The 17,777-nt window shown below is 46.2% G+C and overlaps 1 protein-coding gene across 3 annotated transcripts in view; it reads right to left on the bottom strand.

Moving 5' to 3' along the window:
* The window catches only part of si:dkey-11f4.7 (piezo-type mechanosensitive ion channel component 2), a 156,381-nt gene that overhangs the window by 59,998 nt on the left and 78,606 nt on the right, over positions 1-17,777 (bottom strand). For all 3 annotated transcript variants that reach the window (XM_068000710.1, XM_068000709.1, XM_068000708.1), the window contains exons 29-34: positions 16,909-16,971; positions 16,162-16,268; positions 9,202-9,322; positions 6,839-6,913; positions 4,363-4,529; positions 792-979 (exon numbers count right to left, since the gene is read on the bottom strand). In XM_068000710.1, the coding sequence (XP_067856811.1) occupies positions 792-979; positions 4,363-4,529; positions 6,839-6,913; positions 9,202-9,322; positions 16,162-16,268; positions 16,909-16,971 (721 nt within the window). The remainder of the gene's footprint in view (positions 1-791; positions 980-4,362; positions 4,530-6,838; positions 6,914-9,201; positions 9,323-16,161; positions 16,269-16,908; positions 16,972-17,777) is intronic.

Consider the following 17,777-nt stretch of genomic DNA (forward strand, 5'->3'; position numbering starts at 1 on the left):
TATATCGCCGTTCCTTCATCGTCGCTGGGTCAAAATCCTGGAACTCCCTTCCTAACAGCACTGTGGGAGAACCTTCACCACACGGACTGCAGCGGTTCAAGAAGGCAGCTCACCACCACCTTCTCAAGGGCAATTGAGGATGGGCAATGAATGCCGGCCTCGCCAGCGACGCCCACATCCCATGAACGATTAAAAAAAAGATAGGGAAGGGCGAGGCAATTGAGGGATTTGAACACAAGGATGAGAATTTTAAATGCGAGGTCTTGGTGAGTCGGAAACCAATGCAACGAGCACAGGGGTGATGGGTGAACGGGACTTGTTGCAAGTCAGAATATGGAGTTTTGGATGAGTATATTGTGGGTAGCCCAACAAGAATTTGCATCTCAGAGACACAGCTGATATATATTATTTAACATTGGATTTACTTTGACTTTCACTATCTAAAACCCAATAAAATAGAGACAGAAATTCCCATGTTTGTCACATTTACCACACCCAACCCGACCTCTACATAATGTGTTGTGTAGGTGTGTTCAGGTGACCAACCATCAGTTCAGATTCCAATCGGGTCCCACAGGTGTCCAGGCTGGACAAGCCGTCAATACAATAAAGATAGGAATCAGTGCAGCCTAAGCTAATGTTGTACTGCTGGTTTGTTCAGTAAATACCACACATCATATTTAACATAGCGATGAAGGGCAGATCAGAATTTATGCAGCAACGTCTGTCTGCTGCAACCCAGAAGTCCAACATTGGACTACGTTTAATTTCTACCACATTAAGTGTATTACCTGGACACACTGCTGTCTCTGGACAACATGGAGTCAGCACTGGCCATTTTTTGGAAGCCCGACCCTGTTGCTCTCTTTCCTTCTGTTGCCCCATCTTTCATTACATCTCCATCAGAGCTGCAGGAAGCTTGACTTTTCAGTTTGGCGTTGTAAAAACGATAGATGCTATCCTGGTCTGGAAGCTTTCCCTAAGTGAAAAGGAGAGATTTGATTACATTGTGTAGAAAAAATACTTTGAAAATCCATGAATGTCCAGTGTTTTATATACTACAATAACCCCTTCCCCTCTTCTCCTTTAAGATCATCCTTAAAATCCACTTCTTCGATCAAGCTTTTGGTCACCCCTCCTAATATGTTCTGCCTGCAGATGTGACAACTATCTTTTTGTTCATTCGTGGGTTGTGGGCATTGCTGGCAGGGCCAGCTATTATTGCCCATTCTTAGTTGTCCTGTTTGAGACAACTGAGTGGCTTGCTAGGCAACTTCAGAGGGCAGTTAAGAGTCCTTCACATTTTTTTTCACTTTTTTTCCCCTTTTTTTCCTTGTGTTTTAGGCCCCCCTTTTATAAGAAGTGTATGTGGCGGTGGTGGGGAGGGGGGTTTAGGGTGTGTTCATGTGCAGAAAAACCAAAAAACCAAAAATAAGTGTCAAATTAAAATTTTATTATGTCGGTCCAGGATGTACTCCAGCCCCTGCGGTGCCCACCGGTCGCGGAAAAGAGTCCTTCACGTTGGTTTGGGACTGGAGTCACATATGAAAGAAAGAAAGGACTTCCATTTATATAGCGCCTCTCATGATCTCAGGATGTCCCTAAGCGCTTTACAATCAATGAAGTACTTTTGAAGTGTAGTCACTGTTGTAGTGTAGGCTAGGCCAAACCAGGTAAGGACAGCAGTTCCTTAAAGGACATTGATGAACCAGTTGGGTTTTTACGACAATCCGACACAGCTTCATGGTCACTTTTACTGAGACCAGCTTTTTTTCCCCCAGATTTTTAAAACTAAATTCAAATTCTCAAACTGCCATGGATTCGTACTCTATGGGCCCGATGTTAGCAGAGCTGCGGGTTCTCGGCGGGGGGGCTATCGGGCGCGTGGGTAACGCGCCTGGTGAAATTAGTCAGTTTCCCGCGCGATTGTAGCATCCAATCCACTAATTGGATCCACTTACCTGCTCCTCCGGGTTCCCCACTGCTGATCTGTGCGTCGGGCGGGCTGCGCATGCGCAGTAAGATCTGTCAGCTGGAGGCGCTCTATTTAAAGGGGCAGTCCTCCACTGACAGATGCTGCAACAAATAGCAAAAATTACAGCATGGAGCAGCCCAGGGGGAAGGCTGCTCCCAGTTTAATGATGCCTCACTCCAGGTATCAATACATGGGGTGAGGAGGAGGGGGAGGACAGAGATCTTCCCCCCGGCGGGCGGGAGGAAGCGGCCTGCCTCTGCCTCCAGGAAGGCCTGGCTCGAGGTGGCAGAGGAGGTCACCTGCACCACCAACATATCGCGCACCTGCATACAGTGCAGGAGGTGCTCCAATGACCTCAGTAGGTCAGCCAAAGTGAGTACACGTACTCATTCCCCTACACTCCGTCTGCCACATCACTGCCCCCACCCCACATCTCCTTCAGCACTACCAACACTACTCTGTCACATCACCCCTCACACCCACTCAAACCTCATCCTCATCTTACCTGCACTTACTCACCTCGCCAGTATTCATCCCGCCACTACCACTCAACCCAATCCTCATACAATCTCATGGCTCTATCTCATACTCACCCTCTCATGCATCTCTTTCACGGCCAGCCTCACTCAACCTGCCACTACCTGTGCTGCAGCCACAGGGCCTGCATCACATATGTGCAGTAGGCAGCGTAAGACAAACGTGTCGTGAGCATGAAGGGGATGCACAAGGGTGTTTGAGGGTTTGTCATGGGTGTTACTTATATTGAATTTCTGACCAACGCACATTACATATTATATTGGCACCACTACTGCCATGTCTTCGCGAATCCTGTCCGGTTTGTGCAATAATGCCCGCTCCTGAGGATCACAATGAAGACCCACAACTGATGCCACCCATTGTGTCACTGCAGAGTGGGTGTAGGTGTATTTGCAGGGCTCTTTTGAGTAGATGACCGAGAGACATCGGCGATGTCCCCGGTGGCACCCTGGAAGGATGCGGAGGAGAAGTTGTTGAGGGCAGTGGTGACTTTGACAGCGACAGGTAAGAGGATGGTGCTCGGGCCAACCAGGAGCAGCTCGGCATGAAGGAGGCTGCAGATATCCACGACTACATGTCGAGTGACTCTGAGCCTCCGTGTACACTGCTGCTCAGAGAGGACCAGGAAGCTGAGCCTCGGTCTGTGGACCCTGTGGCGAGGGTAGTGCCCTCTGCGACGCATCTCTCTCTGCGGTAGCCCTCCCTCCTGCTGTACAGGTGGATGTGTCACAGCATTGTGTTGTGGAGCTCCACGTGTCAGAGGTGGACGGCGTGGCCGGCGAGGCTGGTGATGCTGTTCGCCCTCTGAGGTGGTCATGACTGCAGCTACGGCGGCCCCCATCCGCAAGATATACATCTGAGGGGGTCCGCAAGGTAGGTACATGTCTCTGGACCCCGGGGTAAGTGTGCAAGTTGGTGACTTTGACTGTCAGGAGGAGGGTGGTGGAGGCCAAACTTTGTCCCAAGTGACAGAGTGGCCTCCTGCAATGGGTGAGGGTCTCCCCCCCAACCTGTCAAATGGACCTTTGCAGCTGCCACAGGCTGATAGCTGCAACATGTCCCTTTGACCTGGGAGTGTTTCCCCCAGTGTGGGAAACAGTCCCAGTTTGCTCTAAAATCCCACATAATCCTTTAATCAGGTCAGTTAATGACCTGAAATACCTAAATAAATACCTTCAAGTGGAACCCCGCTGGCTTTAATTGCCTGTGGGATTCCCACCAGCGGGGGCTGCGCGCGCACGCCGGCACGTCAGTGGGGAACCCGGAAGTGGGCGGGTTGGGGGCGGGCTCCGGTACTGCGCCGGGATTCTCCGATTTTCGGTGCCCCCCCCCGCCAGGAACGCACCCGATAGCGGGTGGTAAAATGACGCCCATGTTATCTGGATTAGTAGTCCAGTAACAGTCACGACATTACCAGAGTAACTTTAGACACATTGGGCAGGATCTTGTGACAGTGTTGAGGCAGGTGTTTACCATTAATGCAAATTGGGATTTGAATGGTGATTCACATTTGGAGGACATGCCGTCTCTGTATTGTTTCAGTGTGACTCAATGGCTGCTGATAATTACCAGCTGGGTAGTTACAATTCAATGTTACCAATAATTATCAGGTAGGTTGGCTTGAAAGACCCCTCTTATTAAAGAGCAGTGTTCACTTGGATTGTTTTGTTCCCCAAACAAATCAAGTGTTCCCCTTTTGAACCAAAGTGCAGACCTGGGTCACATATACAAAACAAAAGGCCATCCTGTCCTGGCGACAGATATTACTGAATAGATACCTAACCGCCTTAAATCTAAAAGGGTTTGCTGATGTTAAGATAGACACATTGAAAGTGAATGAATCTGAACACCTGCTTTGATTCTCTTCTTAAAATGGACTTCTCAATCCTCAGCACAGTGGAGATGTCGATGTAATCTTTGGAGATGGAGTTAAGCACCTCAATCAGCCCATCGAGCAGTGCTTGGACAAACATCCAGGTGAAGATCAGGATATTGACACCTCGCTTGATGAGATTATCTGCACAGGAAGAGAAGAGACAGTAACGTGTGAGAAACGAGGAAATCTCGGTAGCGGAGCAGAGGTATCGCTGGGAGTCTCACAGTGCCCCCTCAAGGCTGTAATATATATTAATAACCCGGACTTGGATACGGGGGCATAATTTCAAATGGCACAAAACTTGGAAACGTAGAGGAGGATAGTAATAGAGTTCAGGAGAACATAGACAGACTGGTGAAATGGACACATGGCAGATAAAATTTAATGCAGAGAGGTGTGAAGTGATGCATTTTAGAAGGAAGAATGAGGAGAAGCAATATAAACTAAATGGTACAATTTTAAAGGGGGTGCAGGAACAGAGAAATCTGGGGATTCAGATACACAAATCTTTGAAGGTGGCAGGACAAGTTGATAAGGCTGTTAAAAAGGCAGACAACATCCTGGGCTTTATAAGTAGAGGCACAGAGTACAAAAGCAAGGAAGTTATGCTAAACATTTATAAAACACTTGTTAGGCCTCAGCTGGAGTATTATGTCCAATTCAGGGCGCCACACTTTAGGAAGGATATCAAAGCCTCGAAGAGGGTGTAGAGGTGATTTACTAGAATGGCACCAGGATGAAAGGCTTAAGTTATGTGGAGAGACTGGAGAAGCTGGGGTTGTTCTCCTTACAGCAGAGAAGGTTAAGGGAAGATTTAATAGAGGTGTTCAAAATCATGATGGGCTTTGATAGAGTAAATAAGGAGAAACCATTTCCACTGGCAGAAGGGTTGGTAACCAAAGGACACAGATTAAGATAATTGGCAAAAGAACCAGGGTAGAGATGAGGAGAAATATTTTTACACAGCAAGTTATTATGATCTGGAATGCACTGCCTGAAAGGGTGGTGGAAGCAGATTCAATAGTAACTTTCAAAAGGGAATTGGGTATATACTTGAAAAGGAAAAAATTGCAGGGCTATGGTGGAGTGGGACTAATTGGATAGCTCTTTCAAAGAGGCAGCGCAGGCACGATGGGCTAAATGGCCTCTTTTTGTGCTGTATGGTTCTAGGATTCCAAGACTGAAACCAGTTCAGTTATCCAACTATCTCATTAACATACGAAGCCCAATATTCGATAGATTAAACGGCTTTGTCTTTCGCTTTGGGATTCTGGGACCCATTATTTTTGTGCAAAGTCATCACTGGGTGTCGTAATGAGATTGTTACTCTTTCCAAATTCGGGAAGTTGCTTTGCAAGAGGACAGAGCGACTTTAACCCCGCCCGCTGCTCCAACACGTGTGTGAGGCTCACACGTATGATACACCAATGCTGTGGAGAGCAGGCAATTGAACCCATTCCATGCACAGGCAGCACCACCTTTTACAGTTGATAATTAAACGCCCTTCACCCACTTCATATGTTCAGTGGGGCCTGGATTTTGTTCTGCTGCCTTCCCATTGTAGTCCCATTAAACAGGGGCTGGGAGTGAGAGTCTGTCCATTGTAGTCCCATTAATCAGGCGCTGGGAGTGAGAGTCTGTCCATTGTAGTCCCATTAATCAGGGGCTGGGAGTAAGAGTCTGTCCATCGTAGTCCCATTAAACAGGGGCTGGGAGTGAGAGTCTGTCCATTGTAGTCCCATTAAACAGGGGCTGGGAGTGAGAGTCTGTCCATCATAGTCCCATTAAACAGGGGCTGGGAGTGAGAGTCTGTCGATTGGTCCCATTAAACAGGGGCTGGGAGTGAGAGTCTGTCTATTGGTCCCATTAAACAAGGGCTGGGAGTGAGAGTCTGTCGATTGGTCCCATTAAACAGGGGCTGGGAGTGAGAGTCCATCTATTGGTCCCATTAAACAGGGGCTGGGAGTGAGAGTCTGTCTATCGTAGTCCCATTGAACAGGGGCTGGGAGTGAGAGTCTGTCCATCGTCGTCCCATTAAACAGGGGCTGGGAGTGAGAGTCTGTCGATTGGTCCCATTAAACAGGGGCTGGGAGTGAGAGTCTGTCGATTGGTCCCATTAAACAGGGGCTGGGAGTGAGAGTCTGTCGATTGGTCCCATTAAACAGGGGCTGGGAGTGAGAGTCTGTCGATTGGTCCCATTAAACAGGGGCTGGGAGTGAGAGTCTGTCTATTGTCTCATTAAACAAGATCTGGGAGTGTGAGTATGTCTATTGTCCCATTAAACAGGTTGTCTTCCACCTGCATCAGTGTTAGTTTTCTAAAAGTATTTACAAGTTCTGCTGATTGATAAATGTGTGCTATATTTGTTTAGGGCTTTATGATATTTTAGTAAGAAATCTTTATTTGTTAAGTTCTGCGTGATGTGAAATTGACAAATGGGTGTCACTGACCTAGCTCCTGGGGACCACCTTCCTGATCAATCGAGGCCTCCTGTTCATCTTCACTGGAGTCAGCTCTGCTAACGTCTGAAATTCAGAAATACTGTGACAGCCTCTGGTCTTTTCAGATCATTTGATCAGCTCTCTTATTTAAAACATACGTGCAAAGTTATTCAAAAGAAAATTCCCCATAATTTACATCAAAGCACTACTCCTTCAAATACATCACAATTCTGCCTCCTTATATTTGTTACTGTACTGCCTGCTCACTTGCATTGGTGCACGGTCTCCTGATTTACGTTACAGCACAGTTTCCTCAGTGGCTCAATGCGAAAAGCACCTCCAGGTGTGGGACTGAGCGCCACCGGCTGGTAACGTGCCAGGTTTGATCTTGGATCCAATGCCGTGTTGCTGATCTCAGTAATGGGGTAGTGGGAGCAGGGCTACAGTTGATGTCTGTGCCCTGGGCTAGGGAATGTAAATAACAAATCAGCCGGGGAGCCTGCTCGCCATCACAATCCAGTGAGCCCTGCTGGAAAATGTGTTGCGCAGATGACAGGTGAGGAAAGGATCAGGGTCAGGCTCGGTTGCGAAGTTTTCCATGGTCGAATAGTCTGCTAACATTCACTGTCTAAGACTCGCTCATGAAGATTAGCCATTTGGTAAGTTAAGAGAACAGTCCAGGATAGAAGGGGAGAAAACAGAATTTGTTTGAAATGAATGGTTGAGGGGCTGTATTGTGCAGACACTGCCTGGTACCTCACTGGAAGAGACAAGTATGAACAGCTACAGTACAAACAATGTGCTCTCGAGACCCGTGTTGTCGGGGACAGAGGGCAGCGTTAAGGGGATTGTGACTGAGGAAACAGTGTTGTAATGTAAATAACTCTGCATTGATGTAACTGTGTGGGCAATGTTGTAATGTAAGTGTGTAGGCAGTACAGTAACATAAATAAGGAGTGCTTTGATGTAAATAAGGGGAGATACTGGAATGTAAATGAATAGCCAGTGCTGTAATATCAATGAGAAATCATTACCATAATGTAAATGAGGAGGCAGAGTTGTGATGTAAATAAGGGTGTAAGGAAAGGGTTAATCAGACTGTCCTGAAGTCCGCTAATGATATACTACTATTGGTTTCTCTTTATATTGTAGTAATAGTAACCTTTAGCTTTTGCTTGTTAAGTTAGGAAGTATAAATGCAGTGACCATTGAACTGTAGAACTAAGACTGACCTTAAAGCAATGGTCAGTTTAGACAATAAACCTAATTAAAAGACATACTGCAGAGAACTTTAATTAGTTGATAACAAGACCATCGACTCGGTGAAGGAAGCCCTTTGGTCTGCCCGAAACCTGCTGGTCTTCCAGCTGAAGGAGCTGTCCACAACCGAGAGTTGCCGACTGGCACATTCCAAGGTCCAGGGGTACGTGCTGCGGGACACACTGAAGCAAGGTTAGACCTATGGAAAGGCTCTATGGGAAAAGGCCACCATGTAAGGCCATCCCACCTTGTATTGTACAGACTGTATTAGGAGATATGTACTGTGTTTTGAATTGTATTAATGGGATCACTGTGTGTACGATCTGCATTGTAATGGTCTGAACTGTATTGCTTGGAATTTTGGTTTTTTTTTACATCGAACTGTATGTATCTTTAAACTTTATGAAAAAGTATATTTTGAAATTAAAAAAATTCTGCTTAAGACGACATCTGCGACTACATCATCCTTGTCAGAAGCAGGAGATTGGCATGAAATGGTACAGATTTATAATTAGGAGTTTCACTTAGTTTCACTCTTGTTTTATTCTACTATCGATAAGATAACAAAGCAGAGGAGTTGTACCGGTCTACGGAAAAATATCTCGTTAAAATTGAAGTTATTGATAAGGGGCGAAGCTCATTAAAATTCACCTTATATGGAGTTGTATTATGTAATACAGAAACACGTGGATCGTCATGTAGAAGGGGTAAGAGAAAGGTATAAAAAGTGGGTGTTGGAACAGATACTTGAGATTGGAGGGTCTGCAGCCTGTAAACTGAGCTTGGAACTGTAAGGTGTCCTCTGACTAAATCCGCTAGGCTTTTATCGTAAGTACTGCTGTTAAATGTATGTTTAATTTCTGTACACTCAATAAATCTCTGACATTCAGTTGTGAACTCTATTGATTTGAAGAGTAAATTTTCAGTGAGAACACATACATTTACCTCTCCTCTAATAGTTGTCACCCCAGAAGCGTGCACTGTGTTAATTCTCAACGCAGGTGTTGATATCTCGGTTGGGATTTGGTGTATTAACTGTTCCTGGTAATTGAACAGTGCCCACTACCCTCAGGGCCCCAGTGTAACTGGAGTAGTTCCAAAGGAACGATTACCTTGCTGCATCCTTTGCTTCATCTTTTCCTTTTTTCTCTGTGCTTTCTTTACCTGCCTCAGCTCCTTGTGTCTTCCCTTCACCGCTGCTTTTGAGTCTTTAACTAAGGCCATGTAAGCAAACTGGAAGGAAACGGTTAATCAGACAGGTTATTCCTGGCCCGTTCAGGGATCAAGAACATGAGCAGGCAGAAACAGGAAGAGGCCATTTGGCCCATTAAATCTGCTCCTTCTATAAACCACATGCAAGCTACACAGACCATACTTTACACAAGATCATTGGGTTGCAGTTCCTCCAGGTGATTTCAGATGGGACTCACTTTATGTAGATTCTACGGTGTCTGGGCTGAGAGCATAGAACGGGGCATTGTGATCATCCCCAATTTCAGTCCTGGGTTCCTTGCCTTTTCTTTGTCCTGGGGTTGATTGTGAGATGAACAAGTTAAGTGCAACATTGGGGCAGTTCGGAGCTATGTGCAGATCAGTGTTCAGATTAACTCACACTCGGACTTTGATTCTGTTTTGAAGGCTTCCTGAAAGAATCTGTATCTGTCCATGGGTCAGTTTACTGTAATGGATCTGTAGCAATCAGTGGGTCAGTGTACTGTAATGCATCTGTATCATTCAGTGGGTCAGTGTACTATAATAGATCTGTAGTGATCAGTGGGTCAGTGTACTGTAATGAATCTGTAGTGATCAGTGGGTCAGTGTACTGTAATGGATCTGTAGTGATCAGTGGGTCAGTGTACTGTAATGGATCTGTAGTGATCGGTGGGTCAGTGTACTGTAATGGATCTGTAGTGATCGGTGGGTCAGTGTACTGTAATGGATCTGTAGTGATCGGTGGGTCAGTGTACTGTAATGGATCTGTAGTGATCAGTGGGTCAGTGTATTAAGAACATAAGAAATAGGAATAGGAGCAGGAGTGGGCCATACGGCTCCTCGAGCCTGCTCCACCATTCAATCCGATCATGGCTGATCTTCTACCTCAACTCCACTTTCCCGTCCCATCCCCAAATCCCTTGATTCCCTTACTGTCCATAAATCTATTGATCTTAAACTTGAATATACTCAACTGAGCATCCACAGCCCTATGGGGAAGGGAATTCCAAAGATTCACAACCCTCTGAGTGAAGTAATTTTTTCTCATCTCGGTCCTAAAAGGCCGACTCCTTATCTTGAGACTATGAACCCTAGTTCTAGACTCTCCAGTCAGGGGAAACAGCCTCTCAGCACCTACCCTATCAAGCCCCCTCAGAATCTTCTTTTATTATTATTCATTCATGGCATGTGGGCGTCGCTGGCGAGGCCAGCATTTATTGCCCATCCCGAATTGCCCTTGAGAAGGTGGTGGTGAGCCGCCTTCTTGAACCGCTGCAGACCGTGTGGTGAAGGTTCTCCCACAGTGCTGTTAGGAAGGGAGTTCCAGGATTTTGACCCAGTGACGATGAAGGAACGGCGATATATTTCCAAGTCGGGATGGTGTGTGACTTGGAGGGAAACGTGCAGGTGGTGTTGTTCCCATGTGCCTGCTGCCCTTGTCCTTCTAGGTGGTAGAGGTCATGGGTTTGGGAGGTGCTGTTGAAGAAGCCTTGGCGAGTTGCTGCAATGCATCCTGTGGCTGGTACACACTGCAGCCACAGTGTGCCGATGGTGAAGGGAGTGAATGTTTAGTGGATGGGGTGCCAATCAAGCGGGCTGCTTTGTCCTGGATGGTGTCGAGCTTCTTGAGTGTTGTTGGAGCTGCACTCATCCAGGCAAGTGGAGAGTATTCCATCACACTCCTGACTTGTGCCTTGTAGATGGTGGAAAGGCTTTGGGGAGTCAGGAGGTGAGTCACTCGCCGCAGAATACCCAGCCTCTGACCTGCTCTTTCAGCCACAGTATTTATATGGCTGGTCCAGTTAAGTTTCTGGTCAATGGTGACCCCCAGGATGTTGATGGTGGGGGATTCGGCAATGGTAATGCCGTTGAATGTCAAGGGGAGGTGGTTAGACTCTCTCTTGTTGGAGATGATCATTGCCTGGCACTTGTCTGGCGCGAATGTTACTTGCCACTTATCTGCCCAAGCCTGGATGTTGTCCAGGTCTTGCTGCATGAGGGCATGGACTGCTTCATTATCTGAGGGGTTGTGAATGGAACTGAACACTGTGCAATCATCGGCGAACATCCCCATTTCTGACCTTATGATGGAGGGAAGGTCATTGATGAAGCAGCTGAAGATGGTTGGGCCTAGAACACTGTCCTGAGGAACTCCTGCAGCAATGTCCTGGGGCGGAGATGATTGGCCTTCAACAACCACTTACATCTTCCTTTGTGCTAGGTATGACTCCAGCCACTGGAGAGTTTTCCCCCTGATTCCCAATTACTTCAATTTTACTAGGGCTCCTTGGTGCCACACTTGGTCAAATGCTGCTTTGATGTCAAGGGCAGTCACTCTCACCTCACCTCTGGAATTCAGCTCTTTTGTCCATGTTTGGAACAAGGCTGTAATGAGGTCTGGAGCCGAGTGGTCCTGGCAGAACCCAAACTGAGCATCGGTGAGCAGGTTATTGGTGAGTAAATGCCGCTTGATAGCATTGCCGACGACACCTTCCATCACTTTGCTGATGATTGAGAATACACTGATGGGGCGGTAATTGGCCGGAATAGATTTGTCCTGCTTTTTGTGGACAGGACATACCTGGGTAATTTTCCACAGTGTCGAGTAGATGCCAGTGTTGTAGCTGTACTGGAACAGCTTGGCTAGAGACGCAGCTAGTTCTGGAGCACAAGTCTTCAGCACTACAGCCGGGATGTTGTCAGGGCCCATAGCCTTTGCTGTATCCAGTGCACTCAGCTGTTTCTTGATATCACGTGGAGTGAATCGAATTGGCTGAAGACTGGCTTCTGTGATGGTGGGGATATCGGGAGGAGGCCGAGATGGATCATCCACTCGGCACTTCTGGCTGAAGATGGTTGCAAACGCTTCAGCCTTGTCTTTTGCAATCACGTGCTGGACTCCGCCATCATTGAGGATGGGGATGTTTATAGAACCTCCTCCTCCCGTTAGTTGTTTAATTGTCCACCACCATTCACGACTGGATGTGGCAGGACTGCAGAGCTTTGATCTGATCCGTTGGTTGTGGAATCGCTTAGCTCTGTCTATAGCATGTTGCTTCCGCTGTTTAGCATGCATGTAGTCCTGAGTTGTAGCTTCACCAGGTTGGCACCTTATTTTTAGGTATGCCTGGTGCTACTCCTGGCATGCTCTTCTACACTCCTCATTGAACCAGGGTTGATCCCCTGGCTTGTTGGTAATGGTAGAGTGAGGAATATGCCAGGCTATGAGGTTACAGATTGTGCTGGAATACAATTCTGCTGCTGCTGATGGCCCACAGTGCCTCATGGATGCCCAGTTTTGTGCTGCTAGACCTATTCTGAATCTGTCCCATTTAGTACGGTGATAGTGCCACACAACACGTTGGATGGTGTCCTCAGTGCGAAGACGGGACTTCATCTCCACGAGGACTGTGCGGTGGTCACTCCTACCAATATTGTCATGGACAGATGCATTTGCGATAGGTAGATTGGTGAGGACGAGGTCAAGTAAGTTTTTCCCTCGTGTTGCTTCGCTCACCACCTGCTGCAGGCCCAGTCTGGCAGCTATGTCCTTCAGGACTTGGCCAGCTCGGTCAGTTATAGAGTCATAGAGTCATACAGCACGGATAGAGGCCCTTCGGCCCATCGTGTCCGCGCCGGCCATCAGCCCTGTCTACTCTAATCCCATATTCCAGCATTTGGTCCGTAGCCTTGTATGCTATGGCATTTCAAGTGCTCATCCAAATGCTTCTTGAATGTTGTGAGGGTTCCTGCCTCCACAACCCTTTCAGGCAGTGAGTTCCAGACTCCAACCACCCTCTGGGTGAAAAAGTTCTTTCTCAAATCCCCTCTAAACCTCCTGCCTTTTACCTTGAATCTATGTCCCCTTGTTATAGAACCCTCAACGAAGAGAAAAAGCTCCTTAGTATCCATCCTATCTGTGCCCCTCACCAAGAGTGGCTACTGAGCCACTCTTGGTGATGGACATTGAAGTCCCCCACCAAGAGTATATTCTGTGCCCTTGCTACCCTCAGTGCTTCCTCCAAGTGGTGTTCAACATGGAGGAGGACTGATTCATCAGCTGAAGGAGGACGGTAGGTGGTAATCAGCAGGAGGTTTCCTTGCCCATGTTTGACCTGATGCCATGAGATTTCATGGGGTCCAGAGTCAATGTTGAGGACTCCCAGGGCCACTCCCTCCTGACTGTATATCACTGTACCGCTACCTCTGGTGGGTCTGTCCTGCCGGTGGGACAGGACATACCCAGGGATGGTGATGGAAGAGTCTGGGACGTTGGCTGAAGGTATGATTCTGTGAGTATGGCTATGTCAGGCTGTTGCTTGACTAGTCTGTTATACATTTCAATGAGGTTTCCTCTCTTCTCAACTCCAGAGAATTTCAGCCCATTCTACTCAACTTCTCTTCATAGGACAATCCTCCCATTCCAGAAATCTAGTGAACCTTCGTTGCATTCCCTCTAAGGCAAGTATATCCTTCCTTAGTTAGGAAGACCAAAACTGTACACAGTACTCCAGGTGCGGTCTCACCAGAGTCCTATATATTTGCAGCAAGACCTCCTTACTCTTATACTCCATCCCCCTTGCAATAAAGGCTAACATACCATTTGCCTTCCCAATTGCTTGCTGTACCTGCATGTTAACTTTCTGTGATGCGTGTACAAGGACACCCAAATTTCTCTGAATACCAGCATTTCTTAGTCTCTCACTTTTTAAAAAAATATTCTGCTTTTCTATTCTTCCTACCAAAGTGAATAACCTCACATTTCCCCACATTATACTCCATCTGCCACCTCTTGCCCACTCGCTTAACCTGTTAATATCCCTTTACAGACACTGTGTCCTATTCACAGCTTACTTTCCCATCTAGTTTTGTATTGTCAGCAAACTTGGATACATTACACCGGTCCCCTCATCTAAGTCATTGATATAGTCTCTGAACGGCTGAGGCCCAAGCACTGATCCTTGCGGCACCCCACTAGTTAGCCTCCAACCCGAAAATGACCCGTTTATTCCTACTCCCTGTTTTCTGTCCGTTAACCAAACTCCAATCCATGCTACTATATTACCCCTAGTCACATGAGCCCTAATCTTGTGTAACAACCTCTTATGTGGCACCTTATCGAATGGCTTTTGAAAATACAAATATACTACATCCACTGGTTCCCCTTGTCTACCCTGCCAGTTACACCCTCAAAAAACTCTAATAGATTTGTCAGACATGATTTCCCTTCTGTGTTGACTCTGCCTAATCATATTATGATTTTCTAAGTGCCCTATTACCACTTCCTTCATAATAGATTTCACAATTTTCCCTATTACTGATGTCAGATTAACTGACCTGTAGTTGTGTTTTTTCTCTCCCTTTCTTGAATTGCGGGATTACATTTGTTACCTTCCAATCCACGGGGACCGTTCTAGAATCTAGGGAATTCTTGAAGAACAAAACCAAAGCATCCACCTTTTTTAAAACCCTAGGACGTAGTCCTTCAGGTCCAAGGGTTTGTTGGCTTTTAATCCCAATAATTTCTCCAGTACTTTTTAAAAAAACTAATCTTAATTCTCATTCGACCCTTTGTTCCTCATTATTTCAGGAATGTTTTTTGTGTCTTCTACTGTGAAGACAGATACAAAATATTTGTTTTCTGTCTCTGCCATTTCCTTATTCCCCATTAAAATTTCTCCTGTCTCTGCCTCTAAGGGACTCATGTTTACTTTCGCTACTCTCTTCCTTTTTAACATACTTGTAGAAGCTCTTACAATCTGTTTTTATATTTCTTGCTATTTACTCTCATGTTCTATTTTCTCCCTCTATCAATTTCTTGGTCATCGACTGCTGATTTCTAAAACCTTCCAATCTCTACTGTAATGGCTCTGTCTCTATCAGTGGGTCATTGTACTGTAATGGATCTGTAGCTATCAGTGGGTCAGTGTACTGTAATGGATCTGTAGCGATCAGTGAGTCAGTGTATTGTAATGGATCTGTAGTGATCAGTGGGTCAGTGTACTGTAACTAATCTGTAGCGACCAGTGAGTCAGTGTATTGTAATGGATCTGTAGTGATCAGTGAGTCAGTGTACTGTAATGGATCTGTAGTGATCAGTGAGTCAGTGTACTGTAATGGATCTGTAGTGATCAGTGGGTCAGTGTACTGTAATGGATCTGTAGCGATCAGTGAGTCAGTGTATTGTAATGGATCTGTAGTGATCAGTGGGTCAGTGTACTGTAACGGATCTGTAGTTATCAGTGGGTCAGTGTACTGTAATGAATCTATAGCTATCATTGGGTCTGTGAACAGTAATGGATCTGTAGTTATCAGGAATGCAGTGCTAGAGCAGTAGGAATGGGGTGTCAGCTTGTGGCTTTCATTACTTACATAAGAACATAAGAAATAGGAGCAGGAGTAGGCCAATCGGCCCTTCGAGCCTGCTCCGCCATTCAATAAGATCATGGCTGATCTGATCCTAACCTCAAATCTGAATTCATGTCCAATTTCCTGCCCGTTCCCCGTAACCCCTAATTCCCTTTACTTCTAGGAAACTGTCTATTTCTGTTTTAAATTTATTTAATGATGTAGCTTCCACAGCTTCTTGGGGCAGCAAATTCCACAGACCTACCACCCTCTGAGTGAAGAAGTTTCTCCTCATCTCAGTTTTGAAAGAGCAGCCCCTTATTCTAAGATTATGCCCCCTAGTTCTAGTTTCACCCATCCTTGGGAACATCCTCACTGCATCCACCCGATCAAGCCCCTTCACAATCTTATATGTTTCAATAAGATCACCTCTCATTTTTCTGAACTCCAATGAGTAGAGTCCCAATCTACTCAACCTCTCCTCATAGGTCCGCCCCCTCATCCTTACACACCTGGAATGCTGAGGATTTTTTCGTTTCATCTTTAACTAATTCAGTTTCCTCTTTAGTGTCATCCTCACTGTCAGTGTCGAATAGGTAGTAATTCCCACTGCGAACCACTGCACAGGAAAGAAAACACAGGGCTTGAGTGGTTTGTACGGTACACGGTCAATGTGTAAATATCAACCTAACAGCTAGAACTGCTAACAGAGCTCAGCTACAGGTATCACAGGGCGTACTGAACAGGAACTATTATACATGCACCTAAGACTGAGAATAATGATTAGTATTATCTGCCATTCCCAGGCCCTAACCCATGTGATTTATAAAATGATAAAAGCTTCAGAATGGAGGGAGGCCATTTGGCCCATCACACCTATGTTGATGCTGGCTCCATATTGGAGTCAGCCACCAGAACAAGACCGTAGGTTGAGTCTTCAGTTGGCCAGCCATTCTTAATTCCCTCAATTTTATTGCAGGGCCTATTATTACGGTTCAGTTATAGTTTCTTCCATTGTCCAAGCCAAGAACAAGAGCTTCCTGGTCCTTTACAGTTTCTAAATCAGAAACAAACACCATCCATTGCCGCTGATTGCATTGATACATGGGTGTTAAGCATCCTACGAGATCCTTGTACATACAGAGGTTGGCCAAACAGGATGCATATTCTGCGAAGATACATTTGTGGTGTGAAAGTTTAATATCCAGTTGGTTGGATTAAAGGACGGACCCTTTCTCCCTAGAACCAACAGAACCTACTTGTGGAATGAGTTACCCAGGGCTGCCACCACTTCTTCTTGTCATCTTCGCCTTTGTCATCGCCTGTGGAGAATTACATTCCAGAAACACATGGATTAACAATTTAATGCAGAGTGTCATTAGAGTCCCCCCCTCACCCCCAACAATTGTACGAGTTATACTGGCTGAGCTCCCATGACATTAGTCTGGGATCTGGAGCATGGTTGTGATGTTTAGTTGCCACAAATCCATGACCTCCACCACCCAGAAGGACAAGGGCAGCAGGCCATGGGAACAACACCACCTCCAAGTTCCCCTTCCAAGTCACACACCATCCCGACTTGGACATATATCGGCCAGTCCTTCATTGTCGCTGAGTCAAAATCCTGGGACTCCCTACCGAATAGCATTGTGGGAGCACCTTCACGGACTGCAGCGGTTCAAGAAGAAGGCGGCTCACCACCTTCTCAAGGGCAACTAGAGATGGGCAATAAATGTTGGTCTTGTCAGCGACGCTCACATCCTGAGAATTAATTTTTTGAAAAGATGGAGCAGTGTGTAACCTGGCCTGTCCCTTTAAGGCTACTCCCCTTGTGGGGAAGTGGTCTAAATAGGGCATATCCTGAGGTCAGCAAGAGGGTAATCATTGAGGGAAGCTTCTGTAGACTGGAAGATATGCTTGTAAATTCCTTAGCTCCTGCTCTTGGAAAGAGAGCAGGTCATCAAGGTCAGAAGAAACCAGCAGGAAATGACTGGCTTCACCCCACCCCCCTTTTTCCTCAATACTTTTGACTGCTTGAAGTGTGTCAGATACAAGATTTCAATGATATTGATGAACTCTGTTTGAACTGCTTATCAAACTCTGGGTAGGCTTGATCAATCAATGCTCT

The sequence above is a fragment of the Heptranchias perlo genome, chromosome 19 (genome assembly GCF_035084215.1).
Source record: "Heptranchias perlo isolate sHepPer1 chromosome 19, sHepPer1.hap1, whole genome shotgun sequence".
Classification (NCBI taxonomy): domain Eukaryota; kingdom Metazoa; phylum Chordata; class Chondrichthyes; order Hexanchiformes; family Hexanchidae; genus Heptranchias; species Heptranchias perlo.